This window comes from Bactrocera tryoni, chromosome 1 (genome assembly GCF_016617805.1).
Source record: "Bactrocera tryoni isolate S06 chromosome 1, CSIRO_BtryS06_freeze2, whole genome shotgun sequence".
Classification (NCBI taxonomy): domain Eukaryota; kingdom Metazoa; phylum Arthropoda; class Insecta; order Diptera; family Tephritidae; genus Bactrocera; species Bactrocera tryoni.
In genome coordinates, this window is record NC_052499.1 from 28,598,028 (window position 1) to 28,619,173 (window position 21,146).

The 21,146-nt window shown below is 34.9% G+C and overlaps 1 protein-coding gene across 3 annotated transcripts; it reads right to left on the reverse strand.

Moving 5' to 3' along the window:
* Positions 1-424: 424 nt before the first annotated feature.
* Positions 425-19,125, reverse strand: LOC120779398 (facilitated trehalose transporter Tret1). 3 transcript variants are annotated; one of them, XM_040111599.1, is made up of 9 exons: positions 18,965-19,125; positions 15,043-15,740; positions 7,762-7,907; positions 6,480-6,590; positions 2,861-2,946; positions 2,684-2,800; positions 2,113-2,607; positions 1,003-2,046; positions 425-941 (listed from the first exon to the last, which is right to left on the reverse strand). In XM_040111599.1, exons 2-9 carry the CDS (start codon positions 15,078-15,080, stop codon positions 702-704), a joined length of 2,277 nt encoding a protein of 758 aa, XP_039967533.1. In that variant the 5' UTR covers positions 15,081-15,740; positions 18,965-19,125; the 3' UTR covers positions 425-701. The 3 variants fall into 3 exon arrangements, with proteins under 3 accessions (XP_039967533.1, XP_039967548.1, XP_039967541.1); XM_040111614.1 differs by lacking the exons at positions 15,043-15,740; positions 18,965-19,125 and adding an exon at positions 16,159-16,340 and having other exon boundaries at positions 7,790-7,907; XM_040111607.1 differs by lacking the exons at positions 15,043-15,740; positions 18,965-19,125 and adding an exon at positions 16,159-16,340.
* Positions 19,126-21,146: the final 2,021 nt, after the last annotated feature.

A 21,146-nucleotide genomic window follows, 5' to 3' on the forward strand; every position in this document is an offset into this window, starting at 1 on the left:
AAAATTTCGAACTAAAACATGTCAAAAACATTTTGAGTTTAACCGATTCATTAATGATAAATAAATATATATAATAATTTTGAGCCTGTAATTGGAATATCAATATCAAATCCAATGTCCATGATAATGAATGGACTAACGTCCTTCACAACGTGAAAACCCCCGAAACTAAAAGAAGGAATAGGAACGAAAAATTCCTACGTTACGCTAAGGAAAATTCTTTTAAAACTTCCAACGATTTGAAAATGGAATCGAATGCCACAGTTACAAGCCCTAGAGCTTGGTACTACCTTCAAAAAGTTAGATTAGTTAGAATAAGTGCTAGATAGATACCCGTTTTAAATAAACTTACTGTGCAGCAAAATCTTAACGAATTCGAACAACAAAATAAAGGAGATTATTTCATATAAACATACAGTACATATTTCATATTTGTAATTGCATTTATTATATCTTTTCTTAAAACTTTCCTCAGATTAAAAGCTTGCGCATTCATGTACGTATGTACATACATATGTACCTCTAAATCGGTACTTACATATATACAACATATTCATGGTATCCACAAATTTACATATTTATACAAATAATAATACTTTTTAAATCCACAAAGTAGTGCACTTGAAAAATTGCAAGTAGACAGAACATCTATACATATGTACAAATTTTATCCTATTATATGCAGAACTATTTTCCAACCGTTATAAGTGCGTTGTATTGTTCTCCTCAAACGCAAGATTGGTCTCGCCTGCAACATGCAGTCGCTGAGGCACAAAATCACTTTGTTGTAATTGAATTATCTTCGCTTCAGTTTGTGCGCTTATAGGGATTTGTAAATTGTGAAGATTATCCAACTGTATGACTGTCTTATTCAAATCTTGACGGCATGACTTTTTCAACAAATTAGTTTTCGATTTTTTGGAAAAATGCGCCTCAATTTCCTAAAAGCAAAAATTGTTAATTATGAATTTTGGAAATTTTGGTGAAAACAACTCTACTTACGTGTAAAGTGCGTCCCTCGGTTTCGGGTAGAGTAAAATATAATACCAATGCGCCAAACAAAGCTACTGCCGAATAGAGCCAGAATGTGCCCGGCAAAGTAAACGCAGACAGCATTTGTAGAAAAAGTTTATTAGCCAAAAACCCGAAAATATAACCTAAGCCACTGACAAGGCCGGAAGCAGTACTGCGCACTGGAGCCGGAAATACCTCACCGATAAGTATCCACGGTATCATACGTATGCCGATATGTGCGAAGAAAGCGCTGCCTAATAATAAGATTAATGGAAGCCAAACCAAGTTGTTGGTGGTTTGTGTTGGTACTGGTAACAAAACCTCCTTAGTTATTTCTGCTTCAGATGGTGACTTTGTAATGCGCTCGTCAAGGACAATTGACGCTAAAGTGGTAGTCAATTCTTCCTCTAAGTATTTTGACACTTTTGTGGTTTCTGCCTGCTCCTCAGAGTCGAAAAGGTTTAGAAACGATGTTACGTTATCGCTACCATTATTTGCATCTAGATAATCCAACCCAGGTAATTGCACAAAAGTTAAAGGATCATTATAATCATCAAGGAAAAGCTCTTGCTCTTCCCGTTTAGAGCGATTCAAAGGGTTCGATGCCTCCATTGTACCATTGATGGCTACAAGTGTTGTCGTCTCTATGCCGCCATCATCTAAGATTGCTTGTAATGTTGTTGTTTCCAACAATTTGTCATGCATCAAACTATCTGGTTCCAAAACTGATATCTCGTCCTCAAAAATTTTACTAATATTGGCTTGAGTTATTAAATTCTCGCTTGGCACTATATTGGAAGCATTAATGACTACATTGTTCACTGCAAAACCAGGTACCACTTTGACATAATGTGCATAGGTAGCGGTACCAAACATGCAAATCCCAACACCGATGGTAGATATCATAACCAATGGACGTTTGCCGGTGAAGTGGATTAGGAAGACACATAATATTGTTGCGATCATCTCGGCCACTCCCAACAAAATAGTGGCGTGGTATTTATTGATTGGCGCTTTCAGTGTGTGGAAAATCTGCAAAAATGGGTGGTTCAATAAGAATACATGTTTTTAAACGTAACATGTACTATATGATTGTACCTGAACCGCGTATGTCTGCAGCGGTGTCTTGCCAGAAAAATGTCCGGTAAAGAATGTGAATGCGACCAATATAAACGGTGCCAGAAAGGAACGTTTGCGAAACATTCTAAAGCGACTGGCCCACTTGGATGGCTTTTCACCATGATTGTCGACCGCTTCTTCTAAAGCCGGCTGTGTAATCAATTCTTCATAGAGTCGATTAAACTCAGCTTCGATCATATATTCGGGCACCCAACCGCGTAACCATTGCAATGATTTTACAGCCTCACGAAAACGATGCTCACGTATCAACCACGTCGGACTTTCGGGCACAAAGCATAGCGCTATTATACAAATAATCGGAAATGCTGAACTCAAAGCGGCTATCGTGCGCCAATCCAATAAAGAGCCCAAAATGAATTGTATGAAAACGCCGGTGATGACACATGTGGAACCGAGCGCCGAGAGTATACCACGATATTTGGGTTCGGTGATTTCGGCAACATAAGTCAATACCTGCATGCATGTGTATAAAAAAAGCGCGATAATAATAAAATTAATAATATAGATATACATATGTGTGTTAAGTTACCGGCGCTTCCATAAGACCGCCACCCAAACCGCTCAAACAGAGCGCCGCATACAAATGCTCAGTTCGTGTCGAAAAGTGAAAGAGTAGCCATGAAGCCAAAATCGGTAAATTAACCAGCTAAAAGTTATATACAACAATTAGTTTTGAATGTAAAATACACAACTTTTTGTTGTTTACCTGCATGGCGCGACGCTTTCCAATCGGTTGAGAGAGAACGCCCGAAAAGAGGCAACCCAAAGGCACGCATATTAAATTTATTGAACCTGAAAAATTTATAATTTTTATAGAGTGGTATATATGTATACATACATATCGTACATACTTATTTGCATAATGGTAAACTATTGAAACCACTCTAAATTCAAAAACTATGGAATTTTATTGTTTGTAAAAGAGACATGTTACAGCATATAATAAATAGTAATATTATGTATAGACTTATTCAAAAGCTGAAATCCCAATAACAAACGAATCGAAAACTTAAACTATTTTTTATTATTTACCAAGCAAATTTAATCCAACTAAATTAAAATAAATAAAAATGTCCAACACTATTTATCTTAACTGTAAACTTTCGCCGCTCTCGTCTCATGTAGCCCATTGAGATTACGAATAACTTTATACATACATATATTTAATATAAACGAGTTTTATCACTTAACGACTTTTAGTAGTTTATTATTACTACTTGTCTAAAAAAAATACCACAAACAAGAAAGTAGCAAAAAAGAAAACTAGCGCATAAAACTCCTTGGTATAAGAATCTGCGACCCTACGGTAAATATGTATTATGATGAATGTATTCGTTGATTAGCTGTTTGAAAAGCGAGGCAGATGAGCGTCAGATCGCGGGTAGTCGCATTTAAGCTATTATTAAGGCCATTGTGCTCCCATGTGTTAACCAAGTTAAGCCTTATGCAGCAGCTCTATCTGGGAGCCATGGAATATATCCGTCACTGAAGGCTGGGTGTCCGCTTAGATAAGGTTCCAGCGTCTCATCATCTCCACGCTTGCTCTGCATTTTGCCGAAACCGCTTTTCAAAATTTCGGAAGGTGGAATCTTAAAGGTAAGTGCCTTGTGATGTTCCCTAAAATAGTAAAGTTTACCTTGGCCCAGAAGTATAAGCTTTTTGTCCTGTCCATCATTAACACTACCCCAAAGTAACTTTGTGGTATGCGCTTTGTTGCTAGAGTTCCAAGGCTTGAGGTGTTCCTCTGGGGTCCATCGTTTCAAACAACCCTTGAATGTGCTGAATGACTTGGAGCAGCTCAGGGAAAATGTGTTTCCAGCTTGTCCGCCTTTTCATTTTCTTCTGTTCCAATATTGCTGGGTACTCAGATGATTATCACCGAGTTATCTACTGAGAGTCTGCTTGCATAACCTAACACAGTAAGACTTACTATTGGTGCATTAATATGATCTTGCTGATTAGAACAGAAGCCCACTTGGCACCTTCTGTTGTGCCCACAATATCGGACCGTAATTGTAGTCATTTAGTTTGAAGCTACCTTCTACAGAAAAGGCCCGTTTATCGAATTATGTCTGTTCGTTCGACTTTATGTAAAGTGAACAACTCGAATAATAAGGAACTAAGTATGTTACCGTTAATACAAGACAATCCGGCATCACATATTGTCGACATTCTTTAAATACTTCCTAAGCTCTTACAATGTCTGAATGTTTTAACTTTCGATCCCGTACTTAAACCTTATTTTTTTAAATTTTCTCAAATTAGTTAGTTTAGTGCCGTAGTTAATCTCAAAGGAAGCTTTAAACAAGTCACAACAAAGCGAATAACAACTCCAATGGTGGCATGTTGTTATTTTTTCTTGAAAAAGTGTTTTTTTTTGTTTTTCTTTAATGAAGTCAAAACAGTCAAAAAAGTTTATAACTCGAATTACTGCATTGAACTTGTCTCTTCTTCTTAATTGGCGTAGACACCGCTTACGCGATTATAGCCGAGTTAACAACAGCGCACCAGTCGTTTCTTCTTTTCGCTACTTGGCGCCAATTGGATATTCCAAGCGTACCCAGGTCTTTCTCCTCCTGGTCCTTCCAACGGAGTGGAGGTCTTCCTCTTCCTCTGCTTCCCCCGGCGGGTACTGCGTCGAATACTTTCAGAGTTGGAGTGTTTTCGTCCATTCGGACAACATGACCTAGCCAGCGTAGCCGCTGTCTTTTAATTCGCTGAACTATGTCAATGTCGTCGTATATCTCGTACAGCTCATCGCTCCATCGAATGCGATATTCGCCGTGGCCAACGTGCAAAGGACCATAAGCCTTTCGCAGAACTTTTCTCTCGAAAACTCGTAACGTCGACTCATCAGTAGTTGTCATCGTCCAAGCCTATGCACCATATAGCAGGACGGGAATTATGAGTGACTTATAGAGTTTGGTTTTTGTTCATCGAGAGAGGACTTTGCTTCTCAATTGCCTACTCAGTCCGAAGTAGCACCTGTTGGCAAGAGTTATTCTGCGTTGGATTTCCAGGCTGACATTGTTGTTGGTGTTTACACTGGTTCCAAGATAGACGAAACTATCTACAATTTCAAAGTTATGACTGTCAACAGTGACGTGAGAGTCAAGTCGCGAATGCGACGACTGTTTGTTTGATGACAGGAGATATTTCGTCTTGCCCTCGTTCACTACCAGACCCATTTGCTTTGCTTCCTTGTCCAGTCTGGAGAAAGCAGAACTAACGGCGCGGGTGTTGAGGCCGATGATATCAATATCCTCGGCATACGCCAGCAGCTGTACACTCTTATAGAAGATGGTACCTTCTCTGTTTAGTTCTGCAGCTCGAACTATTTTCTCCAGAAGTAGGTTGAAGAAGTCGCACGATAGGGAGTCGCCTTGTCTGAAACCTCGTTTGGTACCGAACGGCTCGGAGAGGTCCTTCCCGATCCTGACGGAGCTTTTCGAGTTACTCAACGTCAGTTTACACAGCCGTATTAGTTTTGCGGGGATACCAAATTCATACATCGCGGCATAAAGGCAGCTCCTTTTCGTGCTGTCGAAAGCTTTGAAATCGACGAAGAGGTGGTGTGTGTCGATTCTCCTTTCACGGGTCTTTTCCAAGATTTGGCGCATGGTGAATATCTAGTCGGTTGTTGGGAGGATGGAGTCATGTGTAGAAGTTCACGCAAGTGAGGAAAGTTCTCTGATCGCCATTCACTTGGGAGTGGCCAAAAACGATTCTTTTACATATGACTCAAGCAGCTCACGACTTCCGGTCTTTGACGAAGTATCCTCTGCGTAGCCTAAGGACATCCGTTTGAAGGCGAGCTAAAGTGAGAAGGCGAAACATCCCCTACATAGGGTTGTGCGCTGGGTTTGGGACCCGCCACATAAAAAAAACACCTCCAATGAAAAGTAGCAACCAGCATTGAACTTGTACTAATCAAAAAATGCCAGAGTTGTACCAATTATAAACCACTTATAGCTAAAGTAATTAGTTATGTTATTTGACATCAATGATTTAATATAAACTTAATTAACAAATAACAGAAATTGTTTCAACCGATTTTACGTATATTTCACTGCTGGGAAAATATAGAGTAACTCAAAAATTTAGAACTTTGAGATATTGGCTTTGGTTCATAATTAATTAATATGCATTATTTTTTAACAGTTTCGAACTAGTATTAAACTGGCATATTTTGGACCGAAATCTGCCCCTTACTTGTATAATTAAAAGATATTCGACTGTCTAGTTGGACCTGAATTCATTCTTGATAATAATGCAAATATGTACGAGTATGTATACAGAAATTAACTTCAATTTGCACTACTTACTGAACCAAGATATCTCATCTCTATTTAACACTATATCACTGGGTTCACGTCCATCACCACCCTGTATGGCCGGTATCACAATGGTGGGAAAACCAAGCGTCATACCATATACTGTTGGGAAAGAATTGTATCGATAATAAATGTACATATTTCATAGTTAGACGTAAAATGTTTATGTATAATACTAAGGTGTTCAGAATATTTTGTTATTAATAAATCAAAAAACATCAATTATCAGCACTGGTGAAATGAACGTTCAAATAGAAGCTTTCAAAATAATATTAACCAATTAAACGATGAGTAATGTTTACGTAAACCTTTATTTAAAAACAAGGTAGCGAATTTTTTAATTAAAATGTTTGTAATCAAGTATTTTAATTTGATTTTTAATTTAATCCTAAATTCAGAATTTAAAATTGGAAATTTAATTTTTAATCCCAATAGCAGATTAAAACAAATAAAAACATTATTTTTCATATCATAAGCTGGAATGAAAAGGAATTAAAAGAAAGATTTTTCTGACTGAGAAACCATAATTAAATGTAAATAAGACAAAAAGTGATAAACTACATATCCTCACCTGAAATGCAAAATAACGTATCATCAAAAACTTCGAAATTGAGTGTCTTATTGATTAAGATTCACTACTTCAAATTGCATAAATAATATTACATACATATGTACATATGTCCAACATTTTCAGGTTCTGCGCTCAGATATAAATAAACCAGTTTTAACCAATATTAGAAGTTTTTTTACGCATGTTCCATTTTATTTCGTGTTTCATTCATGCCACTGTAAATTTCCGAAAATGTTGTTACGTTATTTTGCATTTCAGGTGACGATATGTTGATAACGCAGAAATAATCTAAATTACAAATACATACTTGGACATTTTGTCCACATTTTTTCAATCCAATATTTAGGATTAAAATTTTATTTTTAATCCGTTTTTTGGAATTGAAAATTTAATTTTATATTTAACCCGACATTTGGGATAAGAAATTTTAAAATTATTTTTAATTAAGAATTTCGGGGTAACAAAATAAAATAATATTAATTCAAATTTTTAAATAAATGTGTTTTTATTGCATTAATTGCTGCAACCCTGCTTGAAAATTTATCTTTTCGCCAAAAATTCTGATTTATTTTTTTTTCTTTTCTAGTCAGTATGCGAGATGCACACATCAGTACTTGTATAAGAAAAAAATTTGAATATCTGCTTAAAATCCAAAAATTAAAATAAACTATTTTCTTATAAATTACATTGCTTGCTATTTACCAAAAAGTAATATATTCTTAGCGCTTACAGCTAAAAATTGTGGTAAGGCGCTGCGAAAAGTACTAATCTCTCGATGTTCACCGGCAATGTCTGAGGACAAATTCCTGTTGCCATTTTGTATGAAATACGGCCGGTTATTAACAGCTCTGAAATTAAAAGGTAAATAATTATAAAAATTATTAAATATTTTCAAAATCTTAATTTAGCTAAAAATTGTTTTAATATTACCCACAAACAAAACATAAGTTCTAATGTTTAATTTATAACAAGCAATGTTCGTTTTAAATATAAGTTTGTAGATTCCTAGGTATATACATATGTACTCGTATGTATGTAAACAAAATTTGCATTTGAATTTCCATTTGAGAAATTTAGTAAAATAATCAAATATGTAAATGGATTACAATTGTATTACTGTTTAAATAAGCAATGCAAAACTTGCATATAAATAACGGTACGAATAGTAAAAGTTGCAGAATTGTTAAATCAAATAAATGTACATAAATTATACCGTTGGAATTATTATATTACTTTTAATACTGTCAACTCTCAATTTATGCATTCTAATAAATAAAGCCGCCAAGCTTATATCAGTAAGCATTATCTTTCTTAATAAAATTTTAACTAAAATTTAAGTTACAGTTACGTAGGTAAACTTATTGATCTCCAGCAGGAAAATTGATTTCAAAATAAATAAGAAAACGCCATGTTCAGACAGCACCGAACACTAAGTCAAGAATTATAAAGGGTGGCCAATTTCGAGGTTCCGTACTTTTTTAAAGAAAAAACACAAAAACTTCAAATTTAATGGGGAATGTTTATTATCATTGTCGGTGGGAGTTTTTATAATATTTGTCCTCGGCGAATTCGAACTTTTTATTGTCAAAGAACTCTCTTACCAAATTTCAACAAGATAACTCAATTTTTACTCAAATTACAGCTTGCACAAACGGACAGACAGACCGTCGCACATAGAAGCGTTTTCCTTCAAAAACCGGACAAAAGTGAGAATTACAAACTCCAGCGATGCTATTCAAAATTGATTTTTTTAGTACCTAAGTAACCGTACTACAATAAACCGATTAAATTATTGACCTTCAGCCCGCTATATTGCCACACAAGTAGTCGGAACCTAGACTTCGTTCAAAGCGCACGTCCTTATTCACGATACTCTCTATTGTTCTCGAAATTGCAAGTGGTTTTTTGTGTTGCGTGAAGTGAATTCTGGAAAATATTTTTTATGTATTCTGGACAACATGGTATGCATTTAATATTAATAATGTATAGATTAACTTAGTTAATGTATTTTTTTTCGGGAAAACAATGAATCATCAAAACAACTAAAAAGTTTTTTTTTTGATTTTTTATAAATTAGTGTTTTTGTTATAGTGTCGGGGGGGTCGAGCTATAAATTATTTGTTTTACTAAACTAAAAGGTTTCTACTTATTATATAAGCGTAGACATTTTCTCTATCTGTAATATTCTTTTAATATTTCTATGTCACAGTGTGAAAATGAGCGACATCGGACTACAATCACTACTACTTCCAATGTAACACAATTTAAAATTCCTTTTTATTCTTTCACTTTCCAGTACACAAATTTTTATTCAATTTCATTCATGAAATCACTTTAAATAATTTTGTCCGGTTTTTGAGACCAAATGCTCCTATGTGCGTCGCTTGGATTTCAACTCGTCTCGTCATCATGATCATTTATATACATACATACATATATCTTACCCATATCTATCTTGATTAGTTTTAGGTGATACGTTCAACCGTTAGGTGAACACAACAATATATTCTCTGTAGCAACATGTTGCAAAAGTGTAACAAGTATTCCTAATCACGGAGTTAACGATGCAGACCTCACTGTAAACTATTCATTATTTCTAACACATAAATATATGTATGTATGTATTTGGTAATAATTAGCCTTATAGAAACACATGTTAAAGAGTTATTTTAATTATTTTTAACTTAGTTGAGGAACGACACGTGCGCGATCTATTTCTAAGCCTACAAATTCTTTATCGCAAAACCAATCTACGTAATTTTTTTACAGGGTTGTCCGAAAAGTAATAGGACTAAGTCGATTTAAAAAAAGTCATTGAACCAATTGTTACAGTTCTTTAAAAACGTTCAAAATAGCCTCCTTCTGCGTCGATGCAGCGCTGCCAGCGCGATTTCCAAGCATTGAAGGCATCACGAAAGGTATTCTCCGAACTAGCTTTGAGATCCGAGGTGTATGCCGTTTGGATCCCCTCTGGCATCTCAAAATGCTTGCCTTTCGTCGGCCTTTTCAGGGAAGGAAACAAAAAAGTCCGAGAGCCACATCTGGGCTGTAGAGCGGCTGCGGAAGCGTTTAGATGCCGGCCTTGGTTATGTAGCTGTTCACAATTTCTGGTCGTCAGTGAGCACTTTTGGTACACCTTGCACATGTTCAAGTCCTCCGTCACAATGTCATGAACCACAGATAAATTTAACACCTGGTTAAATAAACGAATACTTAGTCGACGGTCTGAGTTCAAAACTTTGCGTACACGTGACACATTGTCGGTGTTTGTCAAAGTCGCAGGTCTCCCAGCACGGTCTTCATCAGCGACCTCTTTCCAGCCCTCCAAAAAGGCCTGGTCCCACCAAAACACACCACTTCTTGCTAAAGCAACATCTGGGTAGGCCTGCTTGATCATATCAAACGTCACTGTCGCAGATTTACCGAGTTTCACACAGAATTTAATCGCGTACCTCTGCTCTAACAAACGCTGCATTTTCAGCTTACACCACTCTGTTTCTGTGCGTGGTGTAAGCTGAAAATGTTCGTTCTGACTCTCCAAATGTTCGAAGACAACTGCCCAGCCGCTCAGTCCTATTACTTTCCAGACAAACCGTGTACATTTATTCATACTTCAATTCTATGCTAATCTAGTAATTAATCTCAAAAAATGCGGAAAATTATGTTGAACTAAGATTTAGTAAAATTCAGTAAATTAAAAGATAATTATAATAAGGAGCAGATATTTTGGTTTAAAAAATTTCTAGTATTCCTTTCAATTTTGCTTAACTTTGATTTATCATTAAAAACATCAATTTTTTTCATGCAAAAGTCGAATACTGCTTCTTCAAAAATGTTTCAGTATAATCAATCATAATTGATCGATAATTTAATTTCGCCATCTCTTAATTTCAAAAAGAAACCTCTCAAAAACATGTTAAAGGAGTTTCTCCTTATCTAAGGACGGTGCTAAGTATACAAAGACGAAAAAATTTCAAGAAAATCCTTACTTTCTAAAAACTATAGTTACTAAGATATCGCTATAACCGTACAGCAAAGATTAGTCAGATATTTATAAAAATGAATAAACAGAATAAATAAATGGAATAAATGATGACTTTCAATAATAACTATTTGAACTAAAACAGTATCGTTTAATTTTTAGAGAACATCTAAGATCACATGTTTTTGAATAATTCTTTTCGAATTCCGTTCCCACGTCAGTCATTCTTATGCCAACGAAGCGGACACGTTGTGCGAAACACATTCGGGGCTATGCAACGGAACTTTTGCGAATTTTTATCAAAATAGATCCTGTCAACTAGGCAGCGATTGGGAAATGTTTCTCCAATACAGCCTGCAATTATATTATATAAAAGATATTGAATCCTTTGTATATTTGGCTGTACGATACCCGATTCATGAGGCTCCACTCAGGATCTAAGTAACCGCATCGGAAAAATAAAACAATCATTTGGAATCCTCAATAATATCTGGAAATCTTCTCAGTTATCATTCTAAACAAAACTCTTCTTCTTTATTGTCGCAGACACCGCTTACGCGGTTATAGTCGAGTTTACTACAGCGCGTAAGTCGTTCTCCCTTTTCACTGTTTGGCGCGAATTGGAGATTCCAAGAGTAGCCAAGTCCTTCTCAACCTGGTCTTTTCAACGGAGCGGAGGTCTCCTTTTCCTCGGCTTCCCCCGGCGGGTACTGCATCGAATACTTTCACACCTAGCCAACGTAGCTGCTGTCTTTTAATTCGCTATCTATAACACAGTATACAGCTCATCGTTCCATCGAATGCGGTATTCGCCGTGGCCAATGCGCAAAGGACTACAAATCTTACAAAATTATCTACGACTTCGAAGTTATGACTGTCAACAGTGACGTGGGAGGCAAGTCGCGAGTTTGACGCCGACAGTTTGTTTGATGATAGCAGATATTTCGTCTTGCCCTCGTTTAGTACCAGACTCTTTTGCTTCACTTCTTTGTCCAACTTGGAGAAAGCAGAACTAACGGCGCGGTTGTTATGGACAATGATATCGGTGTCATCAGGGAGAAGATTGTACCTTTTCTATTCAAAAGGATGAAGCCTTTTGTAGAAGTCCGCGCAAGTGAGGAGAGTTCTCTAAACGCCAATCACTTGGAAGTGTCCAGAAACGATTCTTTTACATATGGCTCAACCAGCTCATGACTTCCGGTCTTAGACCAAGTTTCTGTCGGGTAACCAAACAAACATGCATTAGAAGTTTGCCAGGGTTTGGGACCCACCCCCAATCAAAAGGACACAACAGCCTCCGATGACAGAATGTCCGTTCCCTTAATTAGGAAGACGCCGCTGCCCAACTGGTTGGTGTCCTGAAGAAAACTGCGTTTGTTTAAATCGACCATTGTCTTCGCAGATTACTATGAATTTACTGGCTGAATATTTTCTTCCATAAAACATAATTGAGCACAAAACAAAATCCATTGCTCTTCGAAAATTATAAGTGCGAGAGGACAAAACGATATCGCAAAAATTTTCATTGGCTTTAACCAGCCTAGACTGAGGCGCGTCGACAGACCTGCATGGAAGGCAGGAGAGTTTTTTAAGCATCGAAATCTAAAACTGCTCAGATATAGAAATTAAAATTTCAACAGCTAAGATTAAATACGTTATAATCAATTGTTACAATTTTATTTATTGAGAGAAAGCAATATAGACTTTTTAATTTCGAAAAGTGAATCAGATAAATCAAATGTGCAGAATGAGAATTAAAATCATGACATTTGTGACAGAATGCCTTGTTAAGTTCAAAATTTGATATAAAAAATTTTAAAAATAAGAGTCTAAACTGCCTTGATAAGCGAACCAGGGTATTAAATTTAAATTCAGAGGCGAGAAAAGAACTGCTAACTGTTCTATACAGGATTCCTTGATAAGCGAACTTCTGATCTGACTTCAGATCAGTGGGAAAAGTTGATCGAAATAGAGCGTATACAATATGCCATATGTGTTTATGCACAAAAAACAGGAACAATTATACATACATACATATATCTATATGTTTAGGCCAATACGAGAACAAAACGTGTCTCTGAAAATTGAATACGCGAAAACAAGCGGATGATATAAAGAATTTGATCTATTTGGTACATACTTAGGTTGCCTTTTATATTTCATGAAATGGCAACCCGAGTGTTGCAATCTGACAACTCACAACTTTATCGTAAAGTTTGAAATTTTTGATTATATACATACATACTCAGAACGTTTTTGACATACAAGCGCTATTAATATGGCTTATAGTAACTTAAAATATTCATCTCGGCTAAACAATGGAATTAGACGGCGAACATTTTTGAGCGATTATTTTCGACGTAGATTAACTCATGCATCAGTGCATCGATGAACTTAATTCAGTTTTTGGTGATGAAGCTCCATCATTATGGTAACTTCAATCGAGGCCGTAGATCACCCCAAAACGGATTTCGTGAAGATCGTCCAAAATCAGTTTTTGTTTCAGATACTATTTATGTTGTGCACAAATTAATATTGCCAGATCGTCATGTGACCTATTGTGAGCTATAGGCAACTATAGGCATTAGTAGGACCAGCAGACATTCAATATTACATGGACATTTGACTATAAACAGTATATCGATCGCTCAAAAAAAGGCTCGTGTTGATTTATCTGGTGAAATGCAAAAAACAAATGGTAACGGTGCTTTAAAACAGCAGTCGCTGTATGGGTATTTCAATATAAGCCTCATCCAACAAAAGTTTTTCACGCACGAAGCACTTCCAGCAAATGGTTACTTCTTTTTTTTTTGGAACAACTATATATGTATGTATATTACAACCATACTACTAGAACAACGGAGAACAGTTAATTCTAAGTGATACACAATAGGGTGTGTCATTCTGAGGCAACCTTTTTTTCAACTGAAAAACAGGCTAAAAACTTTCGAAAATGTGAAAAACAAAATCAAAAAAAAAGATGAGCTCTTAAAATTAATATTAATATTAAAAGGTGCCCATTTCAAATTTTCTGTTTTCCATATAAATTAGATGGAAAAAAATCATTTTTTTTGTGGTGGTTATTGTACGGAGGTTATTATATGTGCACGCGATGGCTGCCAGTAGGGATGGTAAACTCGATTCCGATTCTACTGAAGAATCGAGTTTCTCGTAAAATAATCGATTTTTCGAATGTCAAGAATCGATTCTTAATCGACTTCGACTACTGAAAATCGATTCTCGAGGTTGCCTCAGGATGACACACCCTAATACACCGCCATCTGTTTAAAAGTTGTCTTTCATGAAATTAGGAAAACCAACCGCCGAAGGCGAATCACCCTTCGCCACGACCATGCAAACTCTCACACATCAACTGAAATAACGCCATTTTCGAGTACTCGAAACATCAATTTGATAATTTATCCGCCGTATGGTCCTGACTTGGGACCGAATGGCTTATTTTTATTTCCGTACGTGAAAGTTAAATTAAGAGGTCAACGATTTTTGAACACCTGAAGAGGCGGTTGATGCGTTCAGAACGCATGTTTTGCAGATACCTCAATCAGAGTGACAAAAGTGCTTCAAAAATTAGTTCAAACGCATGCTAAAGTATATACTATACATACTTAGGTATTAAAGGAGAATGCTTTGAAAAACAACAAAGCGATTTTCGAGTAATAAAATTTCGCTTTGTTGGAAAAATATTTCTCCAATAGAACCGTTTAGCCACCATCTCTTAATTAAATGGAATCAATTAGCTATTTTTTACTGACTTTGGAAAGTACCAATTAAAATCCCCGCAAGTCGCCTTTAATTACATTTTCATTCAGAATTACTGGCTTCAGAAGATCGATTGATGTATTGCCAAACATAAAACCTGTCACAGTAGAAATTAAATACATATGTACGTATCTTAGTATACATATGTAGGTACATATTGTATAAGTACATATGTATGTATATACAAACAATTGTGTACGTTTTCTGTAAATGGAATTTACCCGTTGTTAACTTCCGTTGTTTTGTCCATAGCCGTCATAGTGTTTGTGTTTGTGGAATGCACGTTTTTTCTATATATTTAGCATATTCTTCTTTTATTGTAAGTATGCGCTTAGATTCGTCGGCATGTCTATATGTACATATGTACATATGTAAGTACCTATGTATATTACAAAGCTTTTTCGTTCTTTTTTGCACTGTATGACACAATGTTGTTATTGTTCAAAAATTATGTATCACAGTTTTTTTCGCGATTAGTTTCACTGATTAACGGTAATTTATTTTATTTTTTATTTTTTGCAATTTGTTTTATTATTTACGTTTCACCTTCACTCACTGTTTGCATATGCATATACATATTTATGTATGTATATAGTATTTGTGTGGGCGTGTTTTGCTTTTTATTGGAATTTGTGCATAAAACGTGCAAATTTAATTGTCTTCAACAAAGAGGCGCCCAATTATCGTAATGGCTGTATAGAAATCGCTGCTGTTGCTGGTCACACTGAAGCCAAATAATGTTTAAATTTGCATAATAAAAGCCATTAATTACAAAACTGCGCTAAAGTGAGCAGAAAAAGATGTCACGTTTTTGTTGTTTTTTTTTTTACATTTGAAATTAACTTTTTTCATATTTCTCTCATATGAACTTAAGCGCAGCTTTCGTCTTTAGTTTTTTGTTTGACAGACCATCTACCACCTACAGGTTAATGTTTGTTTGTTTGTATATGTTTTATGAATATAATAAAGTCACGGACGACATAAATATTAGATAGCGTACACGAGCGCATCACAACTTTTATGTAATATGATAACTTTGCAACAACCTTAATGGCATTTATGTCTAGATATAAATAAATTTACTTATACATACATATGTACATATGTGTTAGTAGGTGTGTGTTAGCAATTAAAAGGGTTCAAGTTGAATACGATGACCGCTGTAAGAGAAAAATCTCAATTAGCTTTACTAAGGTGCTTGGAAACAAAAGAAAATGCTTAAAGATCGTCTTAAATAAAAATAAGCAATAGAAGTTAAACTAAAATTACACACACCAGAAGAAAAGCATAGCAAAACGCTTCATGAAAGACATGCATTTATTTTCAATTTTATTTACCTCTGTCATTTAGATGACTTTATATGTTTCTACCATTATTTCTAGTAACATACAAATCTCGATTCTATTTGCTTCTGTGTGTGTGTAAACGTTGAAGAGAAAACGTTGTGTGCTCAAAGCATCTTCAGCAAGTTGAAAGAACTACCGGATTTTATCACGAACTTGTAAGAAATCAGGCTGAACTTTGAAATGTGGTTAACAGCAGCAAAAAATAAAACAAAAAGTAAATAAAAAGCAACGAAACCACACAATATGTTAAGTGATGCGAAGAAGTTCCTCATTCGAAAACAAGTTTCATTAATTTCGATGTGTTGCGCTTTTTAATTGCTTACATTAAGCTCACTGTATGCTCATGGACATATTTTTTTACTGCAGATATTTTTGTATGCATATGCCCTTCAAACCGATTTACTATTATAGAGATAAACTATACATTTACCAGGTGCACCGGTATGAAGTGAGCGTTAAGATACCAATGGTTAGTGGGGAACATTTGATGTGAATTTTTTTTCTGTTCCCTTGGCATGACATCTGTCAACCAAATTCAATAACCTTCCAGTTTTAAACAAACAACATCATAATTTTCCATTGTGTTGAAAATGTCAAACTTTGTACCGAAAAGTGTTGATTTGCGGAAAGCATTTTTTGTTTCCATTTGAAGAAAAGTGCTGCAGAATCGCATCGAATGCTTGTCGGGGCATGTGGTGATAATGCTCTATCAGAAGAAAAGATATTTTCAACAGTTCAGAGATAATGATTTTTATGTTAAAAATGAAGAGCGTGGAAGACCCGAAAGTTTAAAACCGCTGAACTGCTTGCAGTATTGGATGAAGATGCTAGTTTGAGTCAAAAGCAAAAGGCAGCCATGTTGAATGTTGCACAACAAAACATTGTTTAATCCGGAACAACCATCAACATCGACTGCAAAAATAAATCCATTCGGTAAGAAGGCAATGCTCTGTGTTTTGTGGGATCAGAAGGGTGTGATATATCATGAGCTTTTAAAACTTTGTGAAACTGTTAATACTAATCGCTACAGACCACAAATGTTCACTTTGAAACATGCATTGATCGAAAAACGACCAGAATGGGTCACGGTAATGTAATTTTATTACCCGAAAATGCACCTGCACACAAAGCAAAATTGGTTTCTTCCGATTATCATTTGTTTTCATCGATGCGGCACGAATTGCCCGAGCAGCACTTCGATTCCAACGGAATTCGAAAATTGGGTTTCGGATTGGTTTGCTTCAAAAGACGAACACTTCTATTGTTATGATATCCACAAATTGTCAGAGAGATCAAAATGATCGATGCTTTGAATAGTTTTTTATTTTACTTTCTCATTCAAAATTAGAACTTCATTTTTACAACAAGGCTCACTTCATACCGGAACACAAATAGTATTCAAATCATTTTAATTAGCAGCTTTTACTCTAATCACGAACTACATTTTAAAAAGCTTTGAAACACGCACAAACTATAATTATCATAATATAAATATAACATAAAAACCAAATTTAAGTTTTTCAAAAGATTTTTGTATAGTACAACACTTTCCATTTTTATGACGCAAAATTCATTATTGTTTTTAAACTAAATTCAAGCATTATTTTAAGCTTCTACAAGAGCTACTTTACACTATTTATCATAATTAATAAATTGCTAATTCGAAATGTTACTCATCCGCCATGTAGGTTTTTCTGCTCAATATTGTGTTTAAAACTATTTTGCTAACAACTAAATATTGAATTTCTTAAACATATTAGTGGGATTAATTTATTATATATCATATTTATGTATGCCTATGCTGTAATCACTTAGACAACTACTCGAAAAAATCACTGAATTTCAGAAAAAAACTGAAAGTTAATTTCCCAAAGGAATTCTATGAAAGTTAGGCTAACACTGATCTAATATACGTAATTTTAAATATATACAAAAGTATTAAAAACGCTTATGTATGCATATCAAATTGTTGTAATTTGCCGTTCATAATTGGTATGAACATTAAAATTTTACAGTGTATTTCTTCGGCTTTGGTGTTGTGTGTTTTTGAGCATACATTTGCGTTCATAGCAGCTGGTCTGCAAATAGTGTCTTAGCATAATAACTGCACATTAACATTCCTTACATTGGCAACCCATAACCTACAAATGAATTTTTAGATTGAAAGAGCGTTGCGGCACACAAAAGTTCGCCATAAAAATATTCTAAATAAAACTAAATATTATTATTATATGTATATATTTTTGTTATAATTAATTTTATTATTTTATTATTATTCACAAAGTGAAATACTCAGCAAACTGTTAACAAATCCATTCAGTTTATTTGTGTTTTGAAACCAAAAGGTCGCATAATTTTGCTATACCACTGAGAGGTAATATGCATTTTTATTTCATGTTATTTGCTATATCAATATTTTTTAACACCATTTGGACTATAATGAAACACTAAATATGTTTTTTTATAATTTTTTCAGTTGTTTAGTATTAAATTATGATAACTTTTTTATTGTCAACGCACCAAAGCAGGTCTGAATCTATTGACAAAAAAACATTTTTGGCTACTAAAATATTTATGCAAATTATGCACGATTAATTAGACGATAACAATATAATGAACAACGTTTTCACAAATTGTGCATTTTTTTGTCACAGTTTTTTTATTAATCCATAATAAAATAAATTAGCGATAGAAATTGAGCACATAACAATAGCAATAAACTGGGCAGGTTGTCACACACAATTAACTGAACAATTAGATAAATGTAATTCAAAATTAGGTAAACAAATTTGTATACAATTTCTCTTTTTATAATTTTTGTCTTTAATCTTAATTTTTTTTGCACCGATCGTTAAATTTTGCTGCACGAACCGAGCGAGTTTTCCGCTTAAGAAATTTCGATTTTAAGCTAAACTGCTATAAGGTACCGCTACGTTTGTTTTATGTTAGCGCCTCCACGTTCTGAGCAACACTAATTCGAGTTTTGAAGTTCCGCAAAACACATTACAGAGCTCGCTTTCATTGCAGCGTCTCGTTTCGGCTGTCTGTACAGTTGTACATTTGTTTTGAGTGTGCAATACTGTTACATATTTAATGGTGTTGTCACTGTTTAGGCCCGGCTTTTAGTTAGTTACTCTGGACTATTGTCATGAGGTTTGTAACACGCAGGAGGAAACGCCGGAGACCTTATAATATCTATATACAAATGATCAGCAAAGCGAGTTAAGTCTATAAAAGTATTTTTGTTTATGAGATGTCGATCAGATATTTTGCACACGATTTCGAACAGACTGAACGATCGGTGTCAAATGCTTTTTGATTTGATGACATAAGAATGACATAAGTATATGTACTTATGTACAAACAAACTGAACGATCAAAACAAAGTTCTTGTATGGAAAGCTTTTTTGTTTGACAAGATAGCTTACAAAACATATTTCTAAAGTTAATAATATTAAAAATTTTGTTTATCTTATTCCATCTTCAGAGCAAACATTGAATAACTCGGTGCCGAGATATCTATATATACATATATTATACGACCTTAAGCCTTAATATGTAAAAGTATAGCTTCATCGTAATCTCCTTTTTATCATCTTCTCCCCCCTTATTACATATTTTCGTCCCCGATTTTCGTCCAAGTTAATCTGGTCTTTTATTACTTCACTGCATTATGAAAGGATTTTCTATATATGTATACATATATAAGATAGTAGAATTTAATCGAGTTTTGCACCGCGACCTACTATTGTGCCCACCACTATGATGAATTCCAGGAACTTACTGAGGTGATGTAATCCCTATCCAGAGAGTTTTGTTTCTTGAAGCTACAAATCCTATATTAAAAAAGCTGATTAGATATTTTCCGTAGTTCAAAGTTAGCTATAGTTCTGGAGAAATTAGATCGTAATTTGACGCAAGTCATTTCACTGGGAGAACTGGATGTAAACAATACTAAAATAATTTACGACGCTTTCAAGTTTTTTTCAAAGCTGATCAAAAACAGTTCATTGAATTTTTGATAACGAAATTGGTTATAATTGAGATCATCTAACATCTGAAATCAGTACAGAAAACATACGATTTCAAACGTAAACGTAGACATTTTATTATTTTTTTTAGCTTCTGCAACTTTTATTTATTCACTATTTTGCTCTTATTTTTAAACTTCTTCAACGAACTTATAAGCAAACTTCGCCCATCTGTCTCGTTCTTTTGTTTTTCTTAAGTGATCACAAATTCTCCGTTCATTAACCCTTTTTGGTACACTTTGAGACAGTTATTCCCCTAATGCTCTGTATATAGAGTTATGGTTAATGCTCTCTTCTAACTCAACCTATAATGGGCACAGTTCTATATGAAAAAACCTTTTCCGTAAACTTTAAGTTCAGTGCGTGTGGGGATTGCTTTCACAACTAACCGCTTAGTTGTCCCGCACTTAACTCACTCGTCTCTGATAAGAGTCTATGTTACCGTCATACTCACACATAACATATTTCCATATATGTATGTCCACTTCTCTCTTCAGGTTTTCGATTGGCTTTATGCAAACCATTTCATTCGGCTTTGGCTACGAAACTTTTGATTTTGTTTAAGCCACGCTTAGGCATGCTCACATGACGCTAGTTGCCTCACAGCGAATCTTTCAGCTCTTGCGCATTTTGGTTGAAAGCCATTGTGTTAATACTGATCATAAAACAAATCAAGTAGTGAGTGGCGTAAAGAAAATTTAAAACACGGCGCAACAAATCAAAATAGGTAAATAAATCATTCGGTTTACTACTGCCAGCATTATAGTACCATAAGTACATGACATTAGCAATCTCTATGTTGGTTGGGACTAAGCGTTTTAATTGCACTCAATATATGCTGATGCATTAACATGTACTTAAGTAGGTATGCATGTAAGTATGTATTGTGTATTTTCATTGCCACTTTGTAATCGCCTTTTTCATTTGGCATCTCATTTTCACCCTTTC

Bases quoted from the DNA above. Each gene is read 5' to 3' on its own strand.
- LOC120779398 (XM_040111599.1), bottom strand. From the start codon at position 15,080: ATGACGGCTATGGACAAAACAACGGAAGTTAACAACGG. The intron at 2,947-6,479 runs GTAAGTAGTGCA...TAAATTTTTCAG, and splicing joins AGATGAGATATCTTGGTTCA to GTTCAATAAATTTAATATGC. The intron at 942-1,002 runs GTAAGTAGAGTT...TTTTGCTTTTAG, and splicing joins CCGAGGGACGCACTTTACAC to GAAATTGAGGCGCATTTTTC.